We start from the raw sequence: 27,536 nt of genomic DNA, 5'->3' as shown, positions 1-27,536 counted from the left end.
CATGCAGAGTGCACCGAGGGGGTTACGTTAACCGGTTTGTTTACATATTCCACTCTCCGTGTTCCATGTGTTGCATTCGCAGATTCTCATTTTCACCGAACGATCGTCTCTTTCCACCTGGTCTTGTGTCTCTGTGCTTCTGTAACATAAAGGACGAGCTGACATTTTTCTCACGAAACCAGCGATCAGCTCAACAGGCCCTCAGTTTACCTGCATGCATCCTCCTCCTCACCTGTCAGCTGTTTAACACCTGCTGCTAATTCAAGAAACACGCCCACGTTACCTGGTGATAGTCACAGTTTAACTGGGCAGCCGGTGCTAGATATTACGCAACCTCAGCACATTTTTCTGGACAAGATAAGTAAATATAGTTTTTCCCGAGCGCAGAGCTGCTGGAGCTTGTTTCCCAACAGAGCACGAACCCACTTTATCAGCGGCTGATGTCCAATCACCGGCACACAGCTTTGAAACCTGAGCTGAGTTTTAGCTCTCAGTGTTAAACGCTGGACTTAATTCACTCAGGTTTTGTCTGTCGGGTCACGTTTACTTCGCTGTTTTATTTACAACTGAGCAAATCGGTTTGGCTGAGGTTAAAGTTACGTTTCAGAACTGCACAGTTTTACAGACGTTTAATGGTTCACTGTGTTAGACTGAACCATTCGCTTTTCTTTATCTGGTGTGTTTTGGATTTAACAGTAAATTTTGAGATTAAACTGACTTTTAAAATGTTTTTATACAAAGAGGAAAGAGAAGGCGCATTTCCACCGAGAGGAGCAGAGTTTCCAACTACATGTTCATAATGCAGACTGCAACCTGGACAGAAATATTATATCATCTGTTTTTTAATAGGTTTTCTAAGCACCAGCGATCTGTTAGAATTTTTAGAGTTTACTTAACTAAAAATAAATGAGGTTAACATATAATTTGTGTGATTTTTCTCTCTCTCTCTCTCTTTTTATTCATTTTTTTGCTTTTTCGGTCATGTTATGTTTAACTGTCAAAGGTTTGTTACAAACTATGAAACACATGGTGCAGACTTCTGGATGTTAGAAGAAAACTAATACTGCTAATAAGGCAGGAAGGTGTCCTTTAAAACTAAACATGTTAGTAGGACTTTACATCATAGTTTATGAAATAGCACGTGTATTTCAGTAATAGCCTACTGATTTCAGTGTAGTAGTGAACAGTCACACAGCTCACGTGGGTGTTATCTGTGATACTCCTTAACTATAATTTATCCAGGTTAACTTCAGTTAACTCTGAGCGGCTGGATCGACGGAGGTCAGACAACAATTTTACATGTATGATCTTAAAACAGGACACAGCCATTATCCGTCCTGGCCTCATATCAAATGTGAACGCAGACTGAGTCTATGTTTGACGATTGCTTTATATCTAATCTTCCTCTCAAACATTTAAACAGTCTGCAGCTGAGGGAACACAAACTCAAATTGTCGGAACAGGGTTGCTCGTTTCTTGCGTTCATTTGGTAATTTATTAAATGTATAACTGTTATTCTAATCTGCTGCTGAGTCTCTTACGCTGATGAAAATGCAGAAAACACAGATCACGAACACCTGTTCAACCAATCGCTTTCATTCCACTTTGACAAACTGACGGTTCATTTACAGTGTTGCGTCAGACTGCTATATTTTTGTGTTCTTTATGCTGTAGATTTTCACGTCTCTGGAATAGTTGGCAGTATTAAGGATGCTTTTCTGTAAAATCATATTGATATGACCCGTGAATTATTCGTACACAGCAAATTCAAAAGTGTTAAATGTTTTGGTGTTAGTAGTCTTAGAGTTAATTTTACTCTAAGTAGAGTCACATGCTTTTAATGTAACTCTGAGGTGTAAAATGATAGTAGTTAAAATCGAGTGTTAAAAATGAGTGTTTCTATTTCAAATCTGGAGGTGTTACAATGGAAACATTAACTCTTGACCTCTTAACTCTGAACTCCTAGAGGGGCTATGACACTAATAGAGTAAATTCACAGACTCCGCCCCCAGCACGGCTCCGATCGAAGCTGAAGTGAAGCCGTTTCAGAACATTTTGCTCTACATATTTGAGTTGTTTGCCATGCTTGGTAAGTCATTTTTTCAAAGATTGTTTCAATTATTATTATTAGCTTTTACTTCTGTGGCTCTTTGGAGTTGAGACAAAGCTGTGTGAAAGGCATTAGCCATGTTGCTCGCTGATAGCACCGCTCGCTGTTTTAGCTAGCTGAAAGGTATTGTTTTCGGCAAATACCACAGCCTTGAAAAAAAGTTTGCATGTGAATTTTCGGTTAAATTTTTTGGTCAAATACACCTAAAACAATGTCTAGAATGTGAAATGTTGGTATAATGGTGCTACTTGAAGCCTGAAAACGATCTCCCATAAAAAACGAGCAAACAGCAGTAGCAGATGTCCTGACTGGGTTCTACGTTAGCATTTAGATCCCTCCAGAGTTTTGTGCACACGGTTTAGGTAAAAATGAAAAAGGTTGAGGTTTTACATTTAGTTCAGTACTACCTGTTGCCTGTGTCCTTATCTTTTGGGAAAATACTTTACACAAGTAATGTCTCAAAAAGGATTCCCTTTTTTTTTTTTTTTTTTTTTTTTTTTTTCACTGTGCTGCAATTGATTTGTGCCATTAATTAGTGTCAACTAATTTTTATTCAATCTCCACATAGGATATGCTTGTGAAGATGGAATATGGGGGAGAGCAGAAGTGCGTTGAAGTTCCACAAAGTGATGAATGAAGGACATGCATATTGTATTTTGTATTTATTGAAATAAGTGATGAGAATGCTGTTATTTGCATTTACCAGCTCACCTATGTCAGACCTTTTGATAAACGAAATTCTAATGAAAGTGAGAACATGTACACTGTTACATCTTTCAGAAAATGTTTTGAAATTGTGGTGCACGGTTCAGAATAAATGTTTTTCAAAAACCATTGCGTCTTTTTAGTAAATGTTTATTTCCAAAAGAAATTTCTAGAAGTTCAGAACAGTAAAATTCCCGCTTTTTAGAATTAATTAGAAGATAACTCTTACGTAGTTAAACTAAAATACTCTTTGAGAGTTAATATATAAACTCTTAACACCAAGTGTTAAATTATCAACTCCAGAGAGATTTGGTGTTTAACACTAAATCAGAGTTAACATACCAACTCTCCAAAAAGAGTTAAATTAACACTCTCTGGTGTGGACCCATATAGACACTTTAAAAGTGTTGAAATCAAATCTGACAGTGTTAATTTGGACATGCTGGATTTGCTGTGTAGATGACAGTTAGATTAGTCAGCTGGGAAACTCTGTGTTACCTCAGAGAGCTGAAGATATCGTGGATATGCTGACCTCGCTCTGTGGTGTACAGGTCCGTTTACCCTCATGATTAATATTCACAATAAAAATATTAGCCGAACATCATGAAGTCTGTATGTGTGTCATAGTTTCGAACAACCTTTGTACAGTTAAAGCCAGCAGTTACTACATGAGGAAACACCAACGTTATCTCTTTTATGCGTTTATACGCAGGTCACGCTGATTACTGAACAAAAACCCAAAGATCAGCTGTTAATCGAATTTATTTGCTCTCTCTCCTCCTTAAACATGTTTTTAATGTTAGTTATAATTCAGAATTGGCGACTGAAACACGTAGGACACATAAGAACATCAGGAAATAAAACCCTGATAAATATAACCTCAGTAAAAGAAGTCCGTGTCAGCGGGGGTTATTACAGCTGTGTACCGGGGCCTGAGCCTTTTCGGTGGTAATAACAGCTCGATTGCTTGCGAGGCGAGCGGGTCTATCCACGCTTTGCCGTGAGACTGGGCAGACATCTCCGAAATCATCGAAGCACTTTTGCAAAGAGGCTGTATCTTGAGAAACCGACCAGACACATGAAGATTAAACCACTACATTCTCGGCTAAAAAAATATTAAAACTGTATTTGGTGACACACACAAACAGGGTTTTTCAAAGTTCAGTTCTGTTAGTTTCCACATGCTGGTTGTTGTGTTCTAAAAACAATGGCCACCAGGCCAAAGCAATGGTTTTGAGTCGATCAGCGTTAACCCCGCCCCCTGAGTTTGATGGGTGAGGTTGACAGATAAAATTATTTCATGATGAGAGCCAGGCGCCAGGACTGCCAAAATGAAATAAATAAATATATCATTAAATAATTAATTAAATGTGTCAATAATTAATTAAAATGTGAAATACATAAATAATTAATTAAATGTGTCAATAAATAATTAATTAAATGTGTCAATAATTAATTAAATGTGTCAATAATTAATTAAAATGTGAAATACATAAATAATTAATTAAATGTGTCAATAATTAATTAATTACATGTGTCATAACTATTTATTTAATTAATTATTTCCCATTTTAATTAATTATTGACACATTTAATTAATTATTTAATGGTGTATTTAATTAATTCATTATGGCAGTCCTGGCGTTCCATAATTGGAGACCAAAACAGCCAATCAGATCCGATTTTTTCATCCAAGTCTGTGATTGGCTGGTTTTGAGTGGCACGGGCAGAAATGTTGAGAGCGTGAGCAACACATTGGCGCAAATGCAAAAACTGAGCGAGAGGGGCTGCTGTTGTGTGTGTGTGTGTGGATAATAGCAAACACTGAAATACAGTTTTTGCACGCAGCAATGAATTTTGTTCACTCAAATTCAGCTTTTCTTCGCTCAAAATAAATTTCTCCTCAAAATGCAACACTTGCACCTGCAAACTTTTTTTTTTTTTACGTGCGCTGAGAATAGTGGCACAAAGATAACGCCATACCGCCGCCCCGCCCTCTCCTTCCTGTGCAGCAAGCAGCAGGCGCACCTCGCAAACAGAGGGCGCCCTTACTCCCAGCAAATGGGCGATAGAAAACCGATCGGTGCCTGTACCATTCCCAATATGCGCTGGCTGACGTCGGGGCAGCATGAGTACCAGCCGATGCCCGTGATGCCGCCCCCCACCACGATGCCACCCCGTGTCGCCCGTATCAAAAACCGCTACTGGTCGCCCATCTGTAAAGATCAGACATTTACAGGCAGAGACAAAACCCCGAGGAGTCGTCTGGCTCCAAGGCCCTGAAAAAAACAAGACTCACTAACTGTAGGTGAACGGTGACCACTGATGGTTCTCTCAGGTGAATCCCTGTAACAGTGAGTCAGTCTGGCACTTTCCAACCTGTTTTCTTATCTGTCTTATAGATAGATCTTTATTGTCACTGTTTGGCGTCTCTCTGCAGCTTTGAGGTTTTTACATTCAGATTTTTTCGGATAAGACAATAAGATTAATAAAGATAAAATACGTTTAAGAGGTACCTACACAAGGAATGTATGTGATGCACAATAAGTATCTACACAAAAGGACATGCACAAGTTATATACAGAAAATATAAAATAAAAGAACCGTTAATAAGTGGGTGGAGTGTGTTCAGTGTGAAAACAGTCGTTCAGCTGAATTTGGTACAGAAAGACACGTGACAAATTAAGTTTCATATTTGCTTTGAGGTAAAGTTTCTGTGTTTGCGCTGTTCAGGGTCAGTGGAAAGATTTGTTTCATTTTAGCTTTTGTTTTTTTGTTTTTATGTTTATACTTACAGAATTTCTATAACAAATGTAATGTATGAATTATTATTTAACCTGTAGAAGGATCTTTCTGACCCCAGTAGCAAAACCTGTTAAGAAAAATTAAAATAAATAAGAGCAATAAAATTTTATTTTACGTGCATTCTAAAAATGCGAGTTGTTTTTTTGTTTTTGTTTTGTTTTTAGAAATATGACAAATAAAATGTTTTATTTTAAAACGGAAGTGTTTTGCATTGCTCTCTGGAAGTCTAAATATGGATACTTGTAAGATTTGATTTGATTAATTCTCCTAACGGAAATGTTTAAACATGATGTTAAACATAACAGTTTTTTTCTTTCTCTCGGGGTGTTTTATTTATATCATTGTAAATCATGAAGTTGAATCCAGGAAAGCCCAACCCATTTAAAAACCTCAGGAAGTCAAACAAATGCACAACAAAAGAGAAAGAAATGAAAGACTCTTTTATTTAATTATACATATGTTTATCTCACGATTCCAAAGAATAATCAACACGCATTTACAGAAACTGCTGATCTTCAATTTCGAGTTTAAGTTCACACACTTCATATTAAGGCAGTGTCTAAATTATTTAGGGGAAATAAGATCTGCAGAGACAACGCAGAGAGCAAGGTTCTCTGTCCCAGTTACACCCCACCAGTAGCGGTTTTAGATACGGGCGACACGGGCGGTTGCCCGGGGTGGCATCGTGGTGGGGGGCGGCATCACGGGCCTCGGCAAAAAAAAAAAATGCTCGTACTCATGCTGCCCCGACGCATATTGGGAATGGCACAGGCACCGATCGGTTTTCTGTCGCCCATTTGCTGGGAGTAAGGGCGCCCTCCGTTTGCGAGGTGCGCCTGCAGCTTGCGGCACAGAGAGGAGAGGGCGGGGCGGCGGGGATTCTCTGGCTGGCTGGAGCAGCATCTAATAACCAACTCGCAAAATAAAACAAAATAAAAACAAACCAACAAACACGAAAACACCAGACATTATAATACAGACTTATAATTTGCACCGATGTTTTTTCGAAATTCTTTACACGAAAAGTGAGCTCGAGAGCCCTCGGTGCGCATGCTCGCTGCTGAAGTCAAAGTAAACTTTATTGTCATCTCCGCTACAGTCCAGTATATATAGAGACGAGACGACGAGGCTCCAGTTACAGCAGTGCAAGTAAACATACAATATATATAAGAAGAGTAAGAAAATAAATATACACTTTAGGACTCGGGGTAAAGGGATCAATAACAATTTAGAATTTACAGTTTGATGATTTAAAGTCTCACACAAGCCGTCGAAAGGGGAAGGGGGCCTGCTGCTTCCAAATAGAGCACATTTCATTTATACTGTTGTAAATCCAAGCCCATTATGTATTCATGATCTGAATCCTGGGTTGTGTGAAATCCCAGAAATACACAAAGCAAATCTGTGAACTAAGGTGTAGGTGTGTTATGTTGTGGTGATCCTCGGGTTGGAGGATTTGTGTTCATACTGGAGTGCAACATTAAAACCAATGGAAGATGGACAAGAAAAGTTCAAAGCCATCAGGTCCTCAGTTTAGAAAAAAGAGAAAAGAAGAGGAGGAGAAACGAGCAAAAGATGCAGGTAAGCAGATGTGTGATTGGATGATGGCAGGTCATCCTGAAACAATCAGAATCAGAATAGTTTATTAATCCCTAAGGAAACTTTGTGGGTTACAGTTGCTCCAAGAAGAAATGGTAATAAATAGTAACAGTAACAGACTAAACTCCAAACAATACATTATGTTACAGATTTTAATATTAATGAGTCATTGTCAATTGTTGATTTGTCCTGTTCTCATTGTATGACAAATTGTGATGGCTGTTTGGTAGCTGTTTGCATACTATGCATAGGGGAGACCGGGGATAGTTGTAACGTGGGTCAGTTGTAACACTTCCAATTTCTCCAATCAGAGCTAAGTTTCAAATGATGTGACTCATCCTGTGCATGCCCAACTCAGTTCTGCTATCACATGTGAAAAATCAGCACATTTTGTCAAACACAGACAATTTAACACGAAAAAAAAGTAATTTGTATGCCAAAAAGTAAGTTTTTCTACTTAATTTCAATTTCTAATAGCATTATCTGCTTTGCAGTTAAACTCATCAAACTTAAATTATGTTATTTGTATGTCTATGGGGATATATTCTGTGTAGGTCTTTAGTGCTAATGTTTTAGCCGTTGGCTGTAATGTTAGCTAGTTCATGGCTATAGGAGTCTGGGTCAGTTGTAACAATAATGCAATGTTACAACTTACCACACTATTACTTTAACTTATATTAAACAAGTTGGGGCAACGACATCAGCAGAGAGGTTCACTGGTCGCTTTTGTATATGCGGTTAATGCCATTGGCAACACAATTCCTCCACTGTTTGTGTTCCCACACATACATTATGCAGACCACTGTGTCAGAGATGGACCAGTAGGAAGTACTGGTAGTGGAAATAAATCAGGTTGGGTGCAAGAAACAGATTTCCTCATCTTTCTGAAGCACTTTGCAAACCACACCAAGGTAAGCCATGATAAAAAGTAATGGGATTGCGATGCTGGTGAACAACTACATTTTTTCAGCTTCATTGTTATGTTCAAAATTGGTGCAAGAGTTGTAGGTTATAATGCCCACTGAGCCAATGAGGCCAAACTCAAGGAAGACCAACCAAAATTAATGAAATATTCAGTTGCAGAAAATTCCATAACTTTTTTCGGGGGTTGGCATATGTTCAAAATCTAGATTTCTGCATTCTGTCACACACACACATAGTTACATAAATGGCTCTAAGTGCATTCATGTGTTGAATAAACAAAGATTACATGTTAATGTTTTGTTAGTACCCTTATTTCATTGTGTTACATTTCACCCCAGGATATGTTACAACTAACCCAGACTATGGGGTTAATTGTAACATTTCACTCTTTGTGTTTGAGACCATACCATGCAATGGGTAATTGTGCTGCAGAGAAAATAGCTGCACTATTTAATAGCAGAGACATGTAAATACTTTGCATTACATTTTGAATCCACTACCTTAAAAGAGCTCCAATTTACAGACAGAAATGTCAAAAATGTTACAACTATCCCCGGTCTCCCCTACTCTCTCTCTCTTCATGTGTGTGTGTGTGTGTGTACAACAGTTTTATGTTAATGTACAGTCCTTAATATGTTGTGTGTGTGTGTGGGGGGGGGGGGGGGGGGAGGCGCAAGAGGGAGTGTTCGCCCAGGGCGCCAAACAGGCTAGGACCGCCACTGCACCCCACCACCGGCAGGGTGGGGGTGGGGGTCCGAGACCTGGTGTTGCTGTGTACGAAGTTCAGTTCAAGTCTGTAGGAGACGAGAGGGTAAGGGGGACGCACAGACATGTTTGTTTGACCTCAATTAAAGTTTTTATTTTACTTTTTAATTTCCAATTGTCGATAAATATTAGAATAATCGCGGGCTGGGTGGCCTGGTCTAAAAGTTTGCTTCGGTCGAAGTAAGGTCAGGTAATTGCACATGATTATTATGAGGTGCTGTATAACAGTGTCAGAACCTCCCGTCCAAAAATTGTAATTATACATTTCTTGCCGTTTAAAAAAGACATTTTCTGTTTCGGACTTTTGAATTTTGTACCAAGCATTCCCACGCGTGACTTGCAAATACATTTTTAAAACTATTTAAAACTGTCTACCTTCAAACCGCCTGCTGTGTTCCGGTGGGCCAGCCCACCCCACCTGAGTATAAATGAAGGACCTGATCCACTGGGCTCAGTTTCTCTTAAAGACATACACTCTGCTCCTGCTTTAGATCTCTGCACTTTTGCTACATCCAAGATGACCGAACAGTGGATGTAAGACTTCACGGGTTTTTTCCCACAGTTTGCTTGTGTTTCAGTTCAGTGCAACATTCTGCGGTGTCTGAAAAATGATTTGATTTCTTTAATCACTATATTTCTTTACGCTAACTTTATTTTGTAAGTCCCAATTTTCCAAATTAAAACTTACAATGTATCTCTCCAGTGGTGCGTAATTACGCACCCCTGCTACACGATACATTGTAAGTTTTGCTCAAATTTCATCCCAGTTTTGGTTTTTATAGCAGTTTCTAATGTTGAGTCATAGGTTAGGGTGTATTCTCATTGTTTGGGGTTATTTGTTGACTTTGGGGCTGTTTTGTCTTAGTTTGTGCGCATTTCTAACCGTCTGCGTATCTGTAGGATCAAGATGGTGGGTCAGGCTTTGGAGGAGCTGCTCGTGGAAGCTTATCACCAGAACTGCCTCAGAATCGGTGTAATTGAGTCCTACAAATACATGAAAGCGTAAGTATTTTAATTTTTACGTTTAAATACAGTTCAAACAACGTGGCAATGGTGACATTAATGTCGTCCTGTTTCCCGCAGAAACCCGCACAGAGTCGTCCTGTGCGTCCTTGCCAGCGAAAAGGAAACAGAGGGTGACATTATGTTACAGATTAATCTAATCCAGCTAAAGGATATGTGCTACAAGAAGAACGTCCGCATCATGTGTTCGACAGACAAGAGACGGCTGGCAGAGCTGGTGAACATGGATGACATCAGCGGCAACGAGGCCTCGCGGGACCTGCACTGCATTCTGGTCACTGTAAGCCAAATTTCCATTTGTGCTGCTGCGCAGTTAACAAATGGCTCATGTTTGCCAATTATCTCTATTAAAATCGTTGTAATTTGTACACTTGGCTTCATGATAGGCTACTTCGAATAAGAAGCAAAGTGATGTGTTTTCCGGGCGTTTCACGTCCTTCCTCGCTGTGTTTCGCAGGTCCCTCCAGCGAAGCCGCTTTCACGCCAGGCCCTGCAGATCCTCAGCAGCTTCTGCGAAGAAAGCCGACGGAGGGACTCGTCGGTGCATTGCCTTTCTTGTTACTACGTTTGTTCTTATCGCTACCCAAGCCGCAGTTGTTGTTGTTGTTGTCGTTGCTGTAAATAAAAGTGAAGGATTTAATTCTTCAGCGTGTTCGTTGTTTCTGAATCCACGTTTTAAAGTTGCAAAGAGGAAAAAATGGGGTAAAGGTGAAATCCTCAGTTTCAGACTTTCAATTTACTATTTTGAAAACGAGAGATTTACTGCCTCTTAAAGCGAAAACCGCACAAAGTCATATCTCTGCCAATGAAAATGATGCACCAAAGCCTCCTGGGGCTGTCTGAATGAAAAATAAGAGAAAAACAACAATTAAAATAAAACTAAAGCCAAATAAAGTTGATCATCTCTGCTGTTTCATTTCACTGTCAGTGCTGTACAACAAAATGTTTCAAGGCTTGATGACAAAAAATAATCAAACCAAACTAGACTTCGGGCTATTCTCTGCTTGTAAATGTAACTAAAATAAAAAATAAATTAAAAAAATCTTTAGTTTTAGTTTTCATGTGATCTTGGAATTTTTATTGGCTCTAAGTTGTTTTGTCACCTTTGTCTAACCATTACACATTTTCTCTGCCGGCAGAAACAGACCCGCACCCACCCGCACCCACCCCCACCCATCCCCTTGTAAACCATCAAACTGAAACTGAACAACAACAAAGAAAAAGACTGTGGACGCATTTCTGGCGCATGCCTGTAACAGCGACCCTGCGCCACTGATTAAGTCTTTAATCAATCAGGTGTTTTCCGCACGACACCTCATTAGGGGCTTCATCAAGTTTATTGTTCTCATTCATTAAACACAATAGCCATGATTCAACTGAAACATTTCCTGGAGATGTTTTCAGAAAACCCCAAAATCACTCAAAAACGGACATAAACTAACATAAAATGCCCCACATCTGGTGTAAACTGGATTCCTTCACTTAATTGATCTTATAATTTTATCTGATATTAACGTATTAATGTAATAAACACTGAATATGAAGATAAAAACTTACAAGTGAAGGAAACTGCAGAGATTTGAAATCATAAACTTTATCTAAATGCATTTAGACACAGTCCAGTGATTGAGTACAGAGCCCAGATATTTCCGGGGGTCTTATCCCTGCAGGGACAGTGAACACATGATGTCCTTAATGTTTGAGTGAATCAGCCTAAAAAACCAATCAATGCACTTTCAACCAGCTATCAGCTGCAGCTCACAGCGCTCTGCATTGTTTTCACCTTAATCTCTGCGAGCCCTTCACGCGTCCACCGGAACACTTTTCGAATTCACCAAACAAAAGAGCAGAAGCCGTTTAAACCCACTCACTGTGCACATCTCTAAAAGGTCCATTCCAGGTCTACGTGACTTGATCAAAGAGGGAGAGGGCGCTTCCAGTCATGTTTGTCAAACATGCGTGATGTGAAGAACAGAGACGCTGCACATACATTTAAAATATAGATATCAGAATATTATTATGAATATCTTTTGCGGGCCTCTTCTTTCACATTGCAGTGGCTCATCCATAAAAACAAAGCTAATATACAGGCTGATCCTGAGAGGTTATCCCTAAAATCCTCTTCTCCACAGTGTAATTATTATTTTTTAACGAGAAGGGTTTAAGCAAACAAACTTGTGTGCAGAAAGAAGAGGAGGGAGACAGGCGGCGCGAAGTTTGAAATGGGACGGGGGGTACAGCTGGCCAGTAACAGAGGGAGGGGTAAGGTGTGACGTCCCAGAGCAGGTATAAAAGTTTTGACCTGAAGAGACAGAGATTCATCATTGCTCAATGACCACCGACTCGTCTCCGACTGCTTCTTCTTCTTCTCTGGAATCCAGCAGCACACGGAAAAAGGTAAGATAGGCATGTTTGCTGCGTAATTACGCACTGACACAAGTTACATTTTGAATCCGGCTACAGTGCACTTTGATACGCTTTTATGCTCTTGTTCAGAGCCCGTATCATACTTACTTTCCTTCGTGTTTCTGTAGTATGGAGACCATCAGCCAGACTTTGGAACATGTATTGGTCACAGCTCATCATCAGAACTGTCTGACTGTGGGAGTTTATGAGTCTGCAAAATTCCTGAATGAGTAAGTATTAATGTAAAGCAATTCATTTGTACTGTCAGGATAAGAGTGATTTTGACGCTATGTGGGGTTTATTATACTCCTGTCCTGCCCGCAGATACCCGGATGGCGCGGTGCTGTGTGTGCTGGCCCTTGATGAGGAGGATGAAGATGACGCTGCGCTGCAGATTCACTTCAAACTGCTGCAGGCTTTCTGCTACGACAATTACCTCGACATCCTGCGAGTGAAGGGAATGAGGCGGCTCGCTCAGCTGCTGGAGGAAACCAGCAACAGAAACGAATCCCGGGACCTGCATTGCATCTTGGTCACTGTAAGTCCAAACGTTCATTCTGCTCCACTGCATTTGTCAAACTTTGCCAGTGTGGATTCTGACTTATTTTCTAGATAAACTCTGGTTAACATAAATATTCAACCACGCTTTGTTTTGCAGAACACTTCTGAACAGATTCTGCAGTGCGAGGCTCTTCAGCAGGTCGCCAGGTTCTGCGAGGAGAGCCGCCACAGGTACGAGTGGCTCCCCCACCTTGAGCTGCAGGACCGCTGACCTAAACTGGACCGCTGCAGAGCGGTTCGAATTAATGGAAACTGGCCCAAGTAGAGCAACGGGGTTTTGCTTTATCGGGAGATCAGTTTGATCTGGTTCAGGAAGCTTTGGGCCATGAAGAGGTGTGTGAGAAAATGTCTCGACATGTGACCTGACTGGACGGGTGGAAAACTGAGGAACTGCTCATGAAACTCGAGCAGCAGCCGGCAGAGGCTCCGGGTGTTTTGGTACCGGGTTCATCCAGACCCGGGTCAGATTTAATAGAGCAGCTGAGGACGATTTAGTTTGAAAACGGAATCATTTTGTTAAGCAGTGCACGCAAAATAAAATGCAGTTTGTGCTTCAGTATTTCTCGTATTGCTCGTACATGATGGAATGTGCAGCTAACACAGTTTCCCTCGTTCCCCTCTTTTTATTTTTCACTAATGAATCTAAAGTGTTTCATTCACATAATATTGTATAAAAAATCACGTTTATGTTGATTAAACATCATTTTTTGTAATTTACTGTCTGATGTCTAAATCTGTTGTCTGGTGTTAATAAAGCATCATGTTAACGGAAAATAAATACTTCGCTGCAGTTTCTTTCTGAACGAAAATGAACAGATATCCAATCCGATGTTAGCTGTCGGTGCTTTCACTTTGAATATTGGTATAAACTGATGTGGATCACTTTATGCCTTTTATTCACTGTAACATTTAACTTTTGGGTGACGGCACAAAGACTGACAGAGGAGGACAGAGAGGAGGATGAAGACCGCAAAGTGAGAGCAAAAAGAAACGAGTGGACCTGCAGTGAAATTCACCAAAAACGATAAAGCTGCTTATCAACGTTCATTGATGATGATTTAACATAAGTAAGCAGTGTGTTGTAAGTTTATCAATTATAAATCCCCAACCTACTCTTCTAATTAGTATAAGATTACATATTTGTTATTTTCCATGAATACAATTCTAATTCGGTGAGGAGGATGGAGCGAGACTACTCACTGATGCCACGGAAATCTATTCTCCACTCGTAAAACTGGTGTAGATGATGCTCTGTGCTCAGACTGCATTACAAAGGGAGGTTTTTGTATGTGTTCAAAAACTTTAATATAAAACAATTCTATTTGGAATAAAACAATTAAATAAAGAAACTATTAAATAAAGAAATTGTTTTATTAACAATAAAAAATTTCTATTTTCTAGTTTGCTTCGTGTACATGTTTATGGAGTGACAGAGTGATTTTCCAGCGTCTTGGTGGACTGCCTCATATATGTTGACTGAAATAATGTTGTGTACTTTTCGCATCGGCTTAGCCACAAATAGTTGTTTAACTTCTTTAATGACTGATCCTTGGCCTCAGTGGCGGTCCTAGCCTGTTTGGCGCCCTGGGCGAACACTCCCTCTGCCCCCCCCCCCCCCCACACACACACACACACACACAAAACATATTAAGGATTGTACATTAACATAAAACTGTTGTACACACACATATGAAGAGAGAGAGAGTATGCATAGTATGCAAACGGCTACCAAACAGCCGTCATAATTCGTCATACAATGAGAACAGGACAAATCAACAATTAACAACAACTAATTAATATTAAAATCTGTAACATAATGTATTTTGGAGTTTAGTCTGTTACTGTTGCTATTTTTACCATTTCTTCTTGGAGCAGCTGAAACCCACATAATTTCCTTAGGGATTAATAAAGTATTCTGATTCTGATTGGTTCAGGATGACCTGCCATTATCCAATCACACATCTGCTTATCTTTTTCTCGTTTCTCCTCCTCTTCTTTTCGATTTTTTCTAAACTGAGGACCTGATGGCTTTGAACTTTTCTTGTCCACCTTCCATTGGTTTTAATTTTGCACTCCAGTATGAACACAAATCCTCCAACCCGAGGATCAGCACAACATGATCTAACACACCTACACCTTAGTTCACAGATTCACTTTGTCTAAGGTGCATTTCTGGGATTTCACGCAACCCAGGATTCAAATCATGAATACATAATGGGCTTGGATTTACATCACTATAAATGCAATGTGCTCTATTTGGAAGCAGCAGGGCCCACCGCCCCTTTCGACGGCTTGTGTGTGAGACTTTAAATCATCAAACTGTAAATTATACATTTTAAATTGTTATTGATCCCTTTACCCCGAGTCCTAAAGTGTATATTTATTTTCTTACTCTTCTTATATTTATTGTTTGTTTACTTGCACTGCTGTAACTGGAGCCTCGTCGTCTCGTCTCTATATACTGGACTGTATGTAGCGGAGATGACAATAAAGTTTACTTTGACTTCAGCAGCGACCAGGTGCACCGAGGCTCGCGCTCACTTTTCGTGTATAGAATTTCGAAAAAACATCGGCGCAAATTATAAGTCTGTATCATGATGTCTGGTGTTTTCGTGTTTGTTGGTTTGTTTTTATTTTGTTTTATTTTGCGAGTTGGTTATTAGATGCTGCTCCAGCCAGCCAGAGAATCCCCCGCCGCCCCGCCCTCTCCTCCCTGTGCCGCAAGCAGCAGGCGCACCTCGCAAACGGACGGCGCCCTTACTCCCAGCAAACGGGCGATAGAAAACCGATCGGTGCTTATGCCATTCCAATATGCGCTGGCTGACGTCGGGGCAGCATGAGTACGAGCATTTTTTTTTTTTTGCCGATGCCGGTGATGCCGCCCCCCACCACGATGCCGCCCCGGGGGGGGGGGGGGGGGGGGGGGGGGGCGTTAAGAAATCTCAAAACAAAAGTGACCAGAGCAGCACAACTAACGTGTTAAGAAAGTTTAGCTATCAGCAGTTGCTGGAGACAGTGAGCCAACGTCAAATGTGACGCTATTAAAATAACCCGGTGTAGCCGGGTCATAAATTACACATTATTATAATTACACAAAATGTGTTATAAACCCCAAACTGTTGCTGGTATACATGACCTGTAGGACCACAGAGCCTGTAGTTATCTTTATTATCATTTAGTGCCCCTCCTCATCCCTTTCTTCTGCTTTGGTGCAACGCTATAAATTTGGGCTACCCGGTTGGCCACTCCCTTTTCTTCAGTTCCCCTGTGGGAGAGGTCGGTGTCATTTCTTTTCCAACACTAATTATATCTATTATAACACTATTATATCTGTCTATCTTTATCCACCCTGAAGTTCCTGATTGTGTTTTAGTTCATTGTTATCATAATTACGCCTGTCTTTACTAGATGCTGTGAACATGTGTGTGCCGCATATTAATGGAGCTGTTAATGCTAGAATGAACAGATAAGTCTTGCTAGCTTGGAAGTTGTAGTGGGTTGAGCTAACTCTTGGATGCGTGCAAAGACTTCACACGTGAGGAAGTTGCCAAAAAACAGGACTCGCCCAACGTGGGGCTCGAACCCACGACCCTGAGATTAAGAGTCTCATGCTCTACCGACTGAGCTAGCCGGGCGGTGTAGAGCCAAAAAGATAAACCCGTCTCGGTGTGTGTGTGGACGGGAGTTTTCTTCACGTGGTAAAGTCAAGACTGCAAGACCATGACTTAAGAAGATGGGTTTGTAAAAAGAAAACTTCCACAGTTTTCTGCGGCTGGTGCTGTGTCCCTAAATATCGGTCGGAACATCCTGTCAATGCGTAATTACGAGTCATTGCAGAGATGGCACTCTCTGATAGGCATCTACTTTATTTTACACACACTCTCTTTTTATTTATAAAAGAGAATGTGCGTCTATCTGATTGGTCAAAAACTGTTGAGAAGGGAGCGTGCTTTAGATTTAGCCCCCGGTGAGAGCGATTGTTTCTTTTCCTGGTTCACTCCCGCATTCGTGTGAATCTATAACTTTTCTACTTTTATCCTGATGCTCGGTAGTGCAATTACCTATTAAAGTAAACTGAAATTAATTACTGCCCCCATACCATTTGCCAGCACAGGTCTTGTAAACAAAGGTAAAAACGAGGAAATACGCGTGCAGTCTTCTTCTGATGATTAGCTGCTGCAAAGGTAGAAAAAAATCAGACGTAGGCGGATCACCTGTGAACATGGGGCAGAAAAAGCAGTTAAAACGAAAAAACAAACTAATAATCAAACGTGATCTCCGCGTGCACAATGTGGGTGTGTCTGCAGCACCTCGAAGATCATAGTTACGTCTACAAAGCTAATCGCGTCAGTTCAGAGGATCTAGAATTGAAGAGTGACAAGATGCTCAATTTAAAGGAAAAAATATGAAAAGGCTTTGACAGTTTTGTACCAGCAGCCTACTGGAATTTCATCCTGGTGTAGACATATGAGTGAACAAAGGTGATTCGTTTTCTTTCTTTTTTTCTTTATTGTAATTTATCAGATTTTTGGGGTTGTAGTTAACGAAGTTTCTGTAAAAAATTAATCTCTTCAAGTTTTATTGCACGTGTCTTTCTTAATATTCTTTCCCATGCTTTTAAACGGTTTGTGTATGTGTGGACTTTTTGTGAGTTCCCAGGTTTGCCAACAATAGGATAAGTTACTCACAGCTGCACACACTCATTTAGTTTCTAAGCATTTGACAACAAGCTGAATGATGAAGATCAGAGATGAGCTCCCAATATGCCCTGGCGCAGCATGGGGATGATATGATATGAGGAAAACAATGAAAGTAATGTACTTAAAAAAACAGATTTATGTAGAAGTTCGTGACGTTAAAAAAAACAAACAAGCAAAAAACAAACAAACAAACAAAAAACAGCTGGAAGAAACTTCTTTATTAAAAGATTTATTTCCGGTCCAACATTTATTTTGAAATGCAGGGCCGGAAGCTGTTTAGTTAACGCAGGTGCTGGCGCGTTTTTTAAGGTTTGTGAAATGGTTGTATCTGTAACTATTTACAGCCATGACTGAACTGACCGAAAACGGAGTTTTCGATACCGTGTGTCTGGTACGTGTTTATATTATGTGTATTTGCTATTTTAATTAACAAAACAGCCAGACGGCGACTAATAACAGTACGACAAACCTCAAAGGCAGCTAGCTAGCTACACACCAAACCGAGGGCCTGAAGGGTTGAAGATATTTTATAATGTGCTGAGTTTAGCCTGTGTGCTGGAGTAGCTAACAGTTTTCTGTCCTCAGGAGGAGTCGGTGAAAGACCAAAGTTCTCTGGCAGAAGTTTTCAGTGACGCCCTGGAAATATCCCAAGTGGGTTTGAAAGTTAAATATCTACATTATTCCACAAGTGGTCTTCATTTCACATTGTGGGTCACATACAGCACACTTTAATCTTAAGCGGGCCAGACCAGTGAAACTCCCCTGTCACCGTACAGAATCCATAATTGCACATTTATTCCCAAAGTTATCCTAATACAGGAAAAAAAAAATCAAATTTTTTGTTTGTTTGTTGTTTTTTTAACACAAAGCTGCACCAAACTGCAAAGACCACCCATTAAATTATATTCAAAGTTAAGGGTATGCAATGCATAATAATAAATGATATTTTTTTACTGTAAATTTCTGGGTTACCTCTGCAGTTTCTGTCAGTTTAACTGAAAGATTTGTTCTTCAACTTGGTTATGTTTTTACAGTATATTGTAGCAGAGATGTGGCAGAGATGAAGACTCAACTCAGGTTGAGCAGTTTTGAGTCAAAGTTAGAGAAGATTGGCTGACATGGTTTGGAAATGTGCAGAGCTGGGATAGTGGATATTTTGGACAAAGGATGTTGAATATGGAGCTACCAGGAAGGAGGAAAATAGCAAAACCTCAGAGAAGATTGACTGACGTAGTGAAGGAGGACACACACAGAGTGAGATGGAGGCAGATAATCTGCTGTGGTGATCCCTAAAGGGAGCGTCCAAATGAAAAAGCTCAGCGTAACAGGCATATCTGTTTTTAAGGATGTTACTTTCCAAAGAAATGGCACAAAGGAAATCAGAATCTATGTATCTGAGCCAAAAGTTAAATGCTTCATGCTTTAAATTGTAAATAAATAGACATTTCCACCATAACCAGTGGATAACTGCTTTATGAAGTCGACTAGAATGCGGTAAAATGGTCTTTTGCCAGCTTTTATAATACTGTGGCCTCCATGTCATAGTAAATATTGTACAAATTTTGGATAAGGTGTCTGTGTGTGTGTATACAGGATGTGACTTTGACAGGGCTTGAAGCCTCAGAGGAGGCAGACGGCAGAGAGGAGCCAGAACATGGGGATGGACAGAATGACGGACAGAAGGCCGGTCCATCGTCAGCTGACTCTGCTGATCCTGAGTCAAAGGTAATGACCTCACAGACAGGTGAGGGCTAATCTGCAGAAGCGGTTTTTAAGTGTAGCCCAGAGCTTCGGAGCAGATACGTGTGACTTTGCTGCACTCTGCAGACAGACATCAAGAACTGCAGCTGCAGGGAGAACTATAAGTTTGTGAGCTTATAATTTTGTCACTTAAATTACTGTCTCAGAATTTGTTCTGTTTTTCATAACTTGATGCAGGATCAACTAACAAACGACTCCCTGACCAATTAAAATAAAAAATTAAGTAAACACACCTATTGCTATTTTGGTAATTTCAATAAATAACATGTTGTGCAAAAAAAGCCTGTTATGTCTCACAGTGGGTCGTGGGAGCTCAGTGTCGGGCAGTGTGGTCTGTAGATGGGAAGGAGTATCCAGCAACTGTGGTGTCTGTGGATGGCAACAACTGCAGAGTTCATTTCACTGGCTATGGCAATGAGGAGGACATGGAACTGAGTGCGCTTCAGAGTCCTAATGCTGCACCACAAATGGAGAACTCACATGCTCAGGTTAATGCACTTTAACATATTATGGCAATATGTAAGTCAGTGCTTGGTGTTTACTCCTCAGCTGTAAAAAGCCGATGGGGTATTGACCTTGATCTCTATGTCAGAGTGAGTTTTCTGAAAGTCTTGTTGAGGGGTAGCACTGGCAGTTGTCAGTATTTTTAAAATCGTCGTTTAAAAATTATTTTGATACCTGCTTATTAGTTATTTGAGAAGAACAACTAAAGGCACAGGGTAACAGCTGAGGAAGCTCTGCTTGGCTGTGGTATGTAGTCAAAAGATCAATCAGGAAAAAGCCAGAAAATTTCTTAATTCAGTTTTGTTAAGCAACACATTCAGAGTGAAGAATGATTCATCATAGTTTGTACTTAAATATCTCATCAAACATTGTCAATATCTGTTGTTGTTGTTGTGATGATGATGATAGTAATAATAATAAATATTAAGCAGTAAGTGGTTCCTCACTATTGACTGTTCCTTCCGTCGTCCTATGGTCACAGTGACCCAGTGTAATGGGTGGGAAATATTATTATTATTGCATAAAGTGGTACTCATCGTGTCTTGTGGACATCTGTTATGCCAGCTGATTGTGTCAAACTCTCTGTGCACCCAACCCAATGAGGAATATAATTTAGGGTTCAGCATCAACCTCACGTTGTTGGCTTGGCAAACCAACAGAGCATCTAATTCAAGCACCCTCTCCTCACAGTCCTCAAGACATCTGTAATTTATTAATTTATTAGTAACAATGAAGAGCCACTTACTGCTTAAGCATGAAAGTGGACGGTTTTCCTTGTTTTCCTTCTGTTTTTCCCGAAACATAAAATGCATTGCTGCAGTCAGGACCAACACAAGAGTGACCATAAACTGCTTTTTACTTTCCTTGTTTTCCGTTGACTTATCCATTCTGTGACTAGTTAGCTAACATAAACTATCGACTACAGACAATCAGCCAGTCTAGTGATGCCATTTAGGCAGGATAGGGGTATACATGCTTTAAGTACCATAACCTAAAACACTTATTCTTTTTAAATTTAGCTTCATGAACAGCGTTAAATCTGCAAGGTTTTTTGTTTTTTTTAGAGTAGTGCTGGTGTAAATTTAGCTTAATAAAAGTAGTTTTTTGTATCCACTTGATTAAATACAGAAAACCAATTGGAATCACAATATATATCAAAGTACATCATTTTTTAATGTACTGAAAATGTAAGTTTGTATTCAGTAACTGGTTATATGTGTCTCAGGACTGGAAGCCTGGTTCTCGATGTCGGGCGGTGTATTCAGAGGATGGTTTGTTTTATCCTGCTGTGGTTCTGTGGGTAAACGGTCAGCGCTGCCGCATTCGCTTTGATCACTACAACAATGAGGAGGAGCAAGATGTTAACTGCCTGCTGAGTCCCGATGAGCTCTATGGACCCAGCAGAGCCGCCACAATCAAGGTAGAGACCCACACCAGGCTCTGAGTGATGGGGAAATGTCTATAAAGAGTATTGACAAGTTAGACAGTCTAAGAACCTTTCCTGGTCCAGATCACAGGTTAATACCACGACAGGTTGTTCTTCAGCTGTTTGTGCTGCTACTCAGTTGTTTTACTTCAGTTGAAGTCAACTTTATAGCACCAAATCAAAGTGCTTTATATTATAAAGACCCTACAATTGTACCGTAGCTCCTGTCTTTGATATGGATATGAACACTTGAGAAAAAATGTTTTGTTGTAGCGAAGCGGCAGTCTCAGTCAGCTCCACATTGCAGTTCCCTTAACGATAGCTTGAGGTTGGCTCTTGCTTTCTCTGCTTGAGTTTAGTGAAATTCTGGTATTATTTTTGTACGTTGTTTAGCTCTGATCGGCAGTTATCTGCACCTGTGCAGTATAGGTGGATATAGCATGCTAATCAAGCTAGTCACCGAAGCTGTGATGTCTACCTTTTATATGTAATCTATGTTCAGGATGAAAGAAAGTGTTCAGGACTTTTCAAAGCAGTAGAGAAACAATAGTAACAAAAAAGTAAATTTATGGACCAACATTGTGTGCATTTTTTAAATAACTGGACCACGGCACGAATATGAAAGCAGTTAAACTAAAATAATAAAAAACCAAATACTTTCTTTATTAAAGGACTCTTTTAATTAGATGTATTTCACTTCTGATCCTCCCTGCTGTCTGAGGAGGGCAGAATTTCACCTCTTTGATGTGGTCTAAAAGCTTTTCTCATCATTGATATGAAGTGGAGGGGCAGGTTTTCTGTTTTAACTATTTAAAATGATGGTTTTGTTTGTTCTGCTCTCTTTTGTGTTTTTAATTTCATTGATCAGTGTCTCAGGTGTTGTGTTGTTCTCCTGTAGGCCAGCAACTGGAGGTCCAATTTAACAAGCAGGCGGAGAAGTCGGGAGAACCAAGGAGAACGAGGAGCAGAGAGGAGGTCTGCAGGGAAAGATGATCAGAACTACTCCAGAGTGAGTCTCCGTTTGTGGTCAAGAATCTAAATAGAGTGATTCATGGGTGAGTGATCAGAACATTAGAGCCTTCAAGAGGTTTATAAAAGCCTAAAAAGTTGATTCTGTTCATCTGGATGTTTTCAGTTTGAGAAACGTTTCGTCGCTCATCCAGGTGACTTCTTCGGTCTCAGCTGACTGCAGGTTTCAATCTTATAAACAGGACATTTGCACAATGACTGAAACCAGCCCACTGAAGGAACAATGGGCTGTACGTAACAAGTCACGTGACGCTGCGGCTGTGATTGGTTCGGCTCTGCGCTACTTAATTTTGATTGGCTGTTCTTTTTTTTTTTCTTTTTTTAAGAGGACAGGAGAGATGAGGCCTATCGCAATAGTTTAACTTTTCTATCGAGAAAAAGTTATTTTGCAATACATATCGTTATTGTTCTATCGCCCAGCTCTAATCAATGGTCATGAGAATTTACATATTAATGATCATAAACTGACCTCCCAGCCCATCGTTCCTTCAGTGGGCTGGTTTCAGTCATTATGCAAATGTCCTGTTTATAAGATTGAAACCTGCAGTCAGCTGAGACTGAAGACGTCACCTGGAGGAGCGACAAAACGTTTCTCCCACTGAAAACGTCCTGATAACAAAATCAACTTTTGGGATTTACATGGATGGTTGAGTATGCATCAAGACACTAGCACTACTGATGTTATCCTTAAACTGCAGACTAAGAAACCAAGAACCAGAAACATAACTAGTTTCTACTTCTAACTAAGTCATATAACCAATCATTTAAATGCCGGTTGGATTACTGATCACACTGTTCACTTTGATGTCAATTCAGAAAAGTTTAATAGATACACTATAAGTGTTTTCACTCAGTATAGCCTAATTTATTTATAATTTGTCTCATAGCTAGTATCTACTTTTCAGAAAAGATTCCTTTGACATTTTGTGTGTTTTTTGTCGTACGTGTTTTTGCAGGATAAGGAGAGACCTGGTGATCAGCGCAAAGTGGAGAAAGAAGCTGAGGAGAAGAAAGAAAGCCAGCAGACAGTAGGAGCAGAAAAGACAACCAGTCACAGCTTCCCCCCTTTTCCTCCTCCTCCTCATTCGGCCTCAGAGGTAAACCTACATTTATTCAGCTTATGAGATTTTTTTTTGTTCTTGAAAAATAAAAATAAATCCTAAATAAGTCCAGATGTTTTTAAATGCTCTGATTCTTCTCTGTCACAGTCTTTGTTTTATAAACCTGTCTGTAGGAACTAACAAAACACTCAACAGCACCATCTGGTGACCAGAAAAGGAAGTGATTTTAATTTAGTACTGCAAAGTTAAATTTGTAATAGCAATTTAATAATAATATAGCAATATTTTGTCTCTGTTAACACAACATGGATACACAAAACATTGCAATGCTGTGCTGTATCCATTTTTATTTATCTGCTTAATGTTGACGTTGTTCACGTTTTCTTTTTCAGGAAATCAAATTCTCTTTACTTTGGATCAAGTTAATGTTTATTAATTGTTTTTAATGTAATAATAATGTTTCCTTTGCCGGTGTCTCCCTCGTCAGGATCGCTTGTCCTTCCTGACTCCACCCCCTTTTCCTCCTCCTCCTCCCTCGTGGATGTTTGGTGGGAAAGAGTCTGATGGCTCTCCTGGCACTGATTCCACATCCAGCATGTTGATGTTGTGGTACATGTGCGGCTTCCACACGGGCAGCTTCATGGTCAGTAGCAGGTTATTAGACAGTGTCCCGATTCGTTGATGTTGGGCTGTATAAAGGGCTGTACACGCCCTGTGTGCGTCAGCAGAGTATATTATCATGCATCAGTGACAGTTAGCTGCAACCCCTTTTATGGTATTGAAGTTTATACTTCACTAACGGTTCCAACGCTCTTTCACACCCAGCTGTTTCCTGTTGTTCTCGTTATGTGGCCCGTGGTCGTATCATGGTCGTAAATCACATGATGTGTGACTGCCATTTAAACAAAAACAAAACAAGTTGACAATTGTGACAAAAAATAATCAATCTTCATCCATCTCTGTTGTCTTCATATGTGAAGTCTGTATCTCTGAAGTACGCAGCACTTGAGAGGTCACGTGTTTTATCCAAACCATGTGACCAGTTGGTTTGATGGTACAGTTGTAATGAACTGCCAGTTAAGGGTATCACTGGATATAGCGTTAGGGGAGGTTATAATAAACCTTAAAAAGTTGACCTCTGGTAATATTTTGCATATTAGCAAGCTTCATCCATAAACTGTTTGGCATTAAGTGAGTAACAGACAGTATAATGGTCCATTCACTGAAACACTGGTACAGTTCATCTTCAAAGCTGCGTCAGTTGTCAGATAATCATCAGAAATGCTACAAAGTCACCAGCAGCACAAACATGAGGCCCAGTAGATGCTAGTAGAAAGCATCATGTGTTAAATGAATTATAGAATGTAGAGGTGTATTAAAAAACAGTAAATGATACTGATTGCATTGAAATGTAACAGAGTAGTGAACACTGTAAGAGCTGGGGGTGAGATGAGGCTTTTCCAGAGACACTCAGGACTTTGTGTCATTAAATAAATTTTTGTAGCACAGTTATAAATATAAGAATGTGACACTTGCTTTTGAACTTATGTGTCGTGAATTTGTTTCAGGCTCAGCAGATGTTCAAGCCGACCTCCAGAGACTGAGGTGAGAATCCACGCTGAACATGTGCGCAGACTCAGACAGGCAGGAATAGAATATGTTGATAATGCGCTTCACACAAAGGCATCGCATCACAGGAAAACATGTCGGTGTATATATAAAAAGTTTTTTAAGGTATATTTATGCCATGGAGTGTATACATAGCTTCATAGAGTAGTGGTTTACACTTTTGTAATGTGAAAGATCTCCAGTTTGAGACCAGCGGGAGAGACAAATTCCTGAGATTCCTGAGAAGAAAAACGTGTAATTTCAACAGCATGTCTCAGTTTTTCCACATGATAAATGTGGAAAATGACACAAATAGCTCTGGTAGCTCATAGCCCAGACTGTCCTCTATTTATAAAACATAGCTTTTGCTAATTCCTTACACCACTGCCACAAAATAATTTCATTTTGCTTTATTATATTTGTTTTCTATAACCAAAACCTCTATCTGGTCGTTAACTGATGACCTGATGAACCCTTTCAGGTCCAAACTGCTCTGTGTTTATTAAGGCTGTTTTTAACATGTTTTAATGTTTTGTATCTTGTTCTGTTTAATCTCAACAAGCCCCTAAAAACAGTCAGTGATCACTGTTGGCCTCTCTCAGTTTTAATCACCACTGTTCATTTTACAGCTCAGTGTTTAAACCCTTACGATGTAACTGCAGCCCAGCAGCAGTATATTAATGACTAACCTCGTATTGTGGATGGATTATCTCAGTTGTTCTCCTGACTGAAGTTTGGTCCGTTTACAGCATCCTGCCATGTGATTACATTTGTCTCTAACCATCAGGAACCTTCACGTTAACTTTTATCGAGTGGAAAAAAGTTAGCGTTCATCCTCCAGCTTCACTGTGTTTATGCTAACATAGCTGTGTAGCTAGCAATCACGTAGCACATCATTAGCTACCAGCTAGCCCAACTTCAGTAACCCTACAAACGTCACTGCTGTTTAGTTTTCTGTCTTCATTTATGTTGAAGTGACAGCAGAGCTGTACATTTGAATTAATTCACAAATCTCTCAGTCAGAACATGCTATATCATGTTTAGGTGGAAGCTAGCGAGCTAACTTCCTGCTAGCTTCTAACTCTGTTAAATGTAATAAATTCTGTTTTCATGGATGCCTGGATGTTAAACTTCATTGTTACACCTTGTAAAGCAGCAACACTGATGATTTTATTAAAGATGAAAGACTTTAGACAGTTTGTAACTCTCAGTGATGCCGCAGTGTTCGTTTGACTTTGGGACCTGCAGCAGAGTTTAGGCCTGACACGGCTGATGACGTCAGACTTAAAGACCAGATAGAGGTTATTTTTAGGTCATTTAATTGTTCATCGGTCACTTAATTCCTCTGTTTAGCCTAAATGGCGATTGAGGAGGGCAGCACGGTGGTTAGCACTGTTGCTGCACAGCAAGAAGGTCCTGAGTTCAATTCCACCATCAGGTCTTTCTGTGTGGAGTTTGCATGTTCTCCCCGTGTTTGTGTGGGTTCCCTCCGGGTACTCTGGCTTCCTCCCACTGTCCAAAGACATGCAGCTTGTGGGGATAGGTTAATTGGATAATCCAAATTGTCACTAGGTGTGAATGTGTGAATGAATGTGAGTGCGAATGGTTGTCTGTCTCTGTGTGTTGGCCCTGCGACAGACTGGCGACCTGTCCAGGGTGGACCCCGCCTCTCGCCCTATGACAGCTGGGATAGGCTCCAGCGCCCCCCGCGACCCTGAAAAGGATAAGAGGAAGCGAATGGATGGATGGATGGATGGCGATTGAGGAGGTCTTTATAAATAGGAAAAGCTTTAAAAGTCCCAACATTGGCTCAGATGACAGTTGCAAGTTATGGACCAGAGGCCTGTATTATAAGCATAATTTTTGGCTTATTGGGGTTAACCCTGGGTTTTTTGTACTGTGAAGGTGGTTCACGTCTTACTAAGGCAAATCATCTTGGAAACATAAGCTATAGGCCTAAGGAGCAGGTTAGGTTCCAGATTAGAGGTAAACAGAAAATCACGGCCTGCTGACCAATCGATTATCCAGATAATGGTGTCACTGTTCCTGGAAGATCTCTCTGACAGCAGCGTTTCTCTTCAGCTGTGTTTCTGCAGACTTACCTGATTAAAAGGAAAAAGTTTGAATGAGTGCAGGAGCTGAGCAGCGCGGCTGATCTTAAATGTATGCATTTATTTATTTTATCTCTTTACTGTAGAGTCGAGAGAATCAGGGGACAAGATGCAGTTGGGATGTTCACCTTTCGTTCACAGCTCACGTTCATTTGTATTCTGATTATTGTTTGTATTTCTGCAAGTATTTTATTTGTTCTTAGTTGAATGTTGTCATGGAAACGGTGCATGTAGTGGAATTTTTTGTTGTTGTTTATTTTTTTTGAAGCGAATATGAAGTGTTTGTTTCAAAGTTGCAGCTGTTGACAAATTAAATCAGATTATTTGTTATTAAAAAGGAAGCTGGATTACCTCTGAGCGTCATCTTCTTCTGTGGCTTAAAAAAACAGATCCACTTCCTGTGGCAGGTTCTGATCCTGCACATGGTTTTATTTTTGC

General features: G+C 40.1%; 4 protein-coding genes and 1 non-coding gene across 7 annotated transcripts in view; 4 read left to right on the top strand and 1 right to left on the bottom strand.

The window, feature by feature from the left end:
- Positions 1 to 23,350, top strand: part of diras1a (DIRAS family, GTP-binding RAS-like 1a) — a 156,047-nt gene extending 132,697 nt beyond the window's left edge. Inside the window, exon 5 of the transcript XR_014869584.1 lies at positions 22,453 to 23,350. The gene's annotated coding sequence lies outside the window, so the exon portion shown is untranslated. The remainder of the gene's footprint in view (positions 1 to 22,452) is intronic.
- LOC146502372 (growth arrest and DNA damage-inducible protein GADD45 gamma-like) lies at positions 9,639 to 11,097 on the top strand. The gene is made up of 3 exons (XM_085134048.1): positions 9,639 to 9,910; positions 9,992 to 10,211; positions 10,389 to 11,097. The coding sequence occupies exons 1-3, from the start codon at positions 9,816 to 9,818 to the stop codon at positions 10,554 to 10,556; spliced, it is 483 nt and encodes a 160-aa protein (XP_084990174.1). The 5' UTR covers positions 9,639 to 9,815; the 3' UTR covers positions 10,557 to 11,097.
- LOC146502371 (growth arrest and DNA damage-inducible protein GADD45 beta-like) lies at positions 12,134 to 13,109 on the top strand. Its single transcript, XM_085134044.1, has 3 exons — positions 12,134 to 12,567; positions 12,662 to 12,875; positions 12,996 to 13,109. The coding sequence occupies exons 1-3, from the start codon at positions 12,467 to 12,469 to the stop codon at positions 13,107 to 13,109; spliced, it is 429 nt and encodes a 142-aa protein (XP_084990170.1). The 5' UTR covers positions 12,134 to 12,466.
- Positions 16,461 to 16,533, bottom strand: trnak-cuu (transfer RNA lysine (anticodon CUU)). Its single transcript has one exon. It is a non-coding gene; the product is annotated as a tRNA-Lys (tRNA).
- LOC146502368 (uncharacterized) lies at positions 17,859 to 27,450 on the top strand. 3 transcript variants are annotated; one of them, XM_085134019.1, is made up of 10 exons: positions 17,859 to 17,989; positions 18,184 to 18,249; positions 19,192 to 19,323; positions 19,659 to 19,847; positions 21,089 to 21,283; positions 22,188 to 22,298; positions 23,275 to 23,415; positions 23,867 to 24,022; positions 24,948 to 24,984; positions 27,185 to 27,450. In XM_085134019.1, the coding sequence occupies exons 1-9, from the start codon at positions 17,945 to 17,947 to the stop codon at positions 24,981 to 24,983; spliced, it is 1,071 nt and encodes a 356-aa protein (XP_084990145.1). In that variant the 5' UTR covers positions 17,859 to 17,944; the 3' UTR covers position 24,984; positions 27,185 to 27,450. The 3 variants fall into 3 exon arrangements, with proteins under 3 accessions (XP_084990145.1, XP_084990148.1, XP_084990146.1); XM_085134022.1 differs by lacking the exon at positions 19,659 to 19,847; XM_085134020.1 differs by lacking the exon at positions 18,184 to 18,249 and having other exon boundaries at positions 17,860 to 17,989.
- Positions 27,451 to 27,536: the final 86 nt, after the last annotated feature.

This window comes from Neolamprologus multifasciatus, chromosome 15, assembly GCF_963576455.1.
Source record: "Neolamprologus multifasciatus chromosome 15, fNeoMul1.2, whole genome shotgun sequence".
NCBI classification, from domain to species: domain Eukaryota; kingdom Metazoa; phylum Chordata; class Actinopteri; order Cichliformes; family Cichlidae; genus Neolamprologus; species Neolamprologus multifasciatus.
The sequence above is the reverse complement of the archived record's forward strand: the minus strand, read 5'-3'. Positions and strand labels throughout refer to the sequence as shown.

What these genes read in the sequence shown, in the direction of transcription:
- LOC146502372 (XM_085134048.1), top strand. Translation starts at nt 9,816, where the DNA reads ATGGTGGGTCAGGCTTTGGAGGAGCTGCTCGTGGAAGCTTATCACCAG. An exon ending in TCCTACAAATACATGAAAGC is followed by an intron (nt 9,911 to 9,991) that starts GTAAGTATTTTA and finishes TGTTTCCCGCAG; the next exon opens with AAACCCGCACAGAGTCGTCC. An exon ending in TGCACTGCATTCTGGTCACT is followed by an intron (nt 10,212 to 10,388) that starts GTAAGCCAAATT and finishes TGTGTTTCGCAG; the next exon opens with GTCCCTCCAGCGAAGCCGCT.
- LOC146502371 (XM_085134044.1), top strand. Translation starts at nt 12,467, where the DNA reads ATGGAGACCATCAGCCAGACTTTGGAACATGTATTGGTCACAGCTCAT. An exon ending in TCTGCAAAATTCCTGAATGA is followed by an intron (nt 12,568 to 12,661) that starts GTAAGTATTAAT and finishes TCCTGCCCGCAG; the next exon opens with ATACCCGGATGGCGCGGTGC. An exon ending in TGCATTGCATCTTGGTCACT is followed by an intron (nt 12,876 to 12,995) that starts GTAAGTCCAAAC and finishes TTTGTTTTGCAG; the next exon opens with AACACTTCTGAACAGATTCT.
- LOC146502368 (XM_085134019.1), top strand. Translation starts at nt 17,945, where the DNA reads ATGACTGAACTGACCGAAAACGGAGTTTTCGATACCGTGTGTCTG. An exon ending in CTGCTGATCCTGAGTCAAAG is followed by an intron (nt 19,324 to 19,658) that starts GTAATGACCTCA and finishes TATGTCTCACAG; the next exon opens with TGGGTCGTGGGAGCTCAGTG. An exon ending in TGGAGAACTCACATGCTCAG is followed by an intron (nt 19,848 to 21,088) that starts GTTAATGCACTT and finishes TATGTGTCTCAG; the next exon opens with GACTGGAAGCCTGGTTCTCG.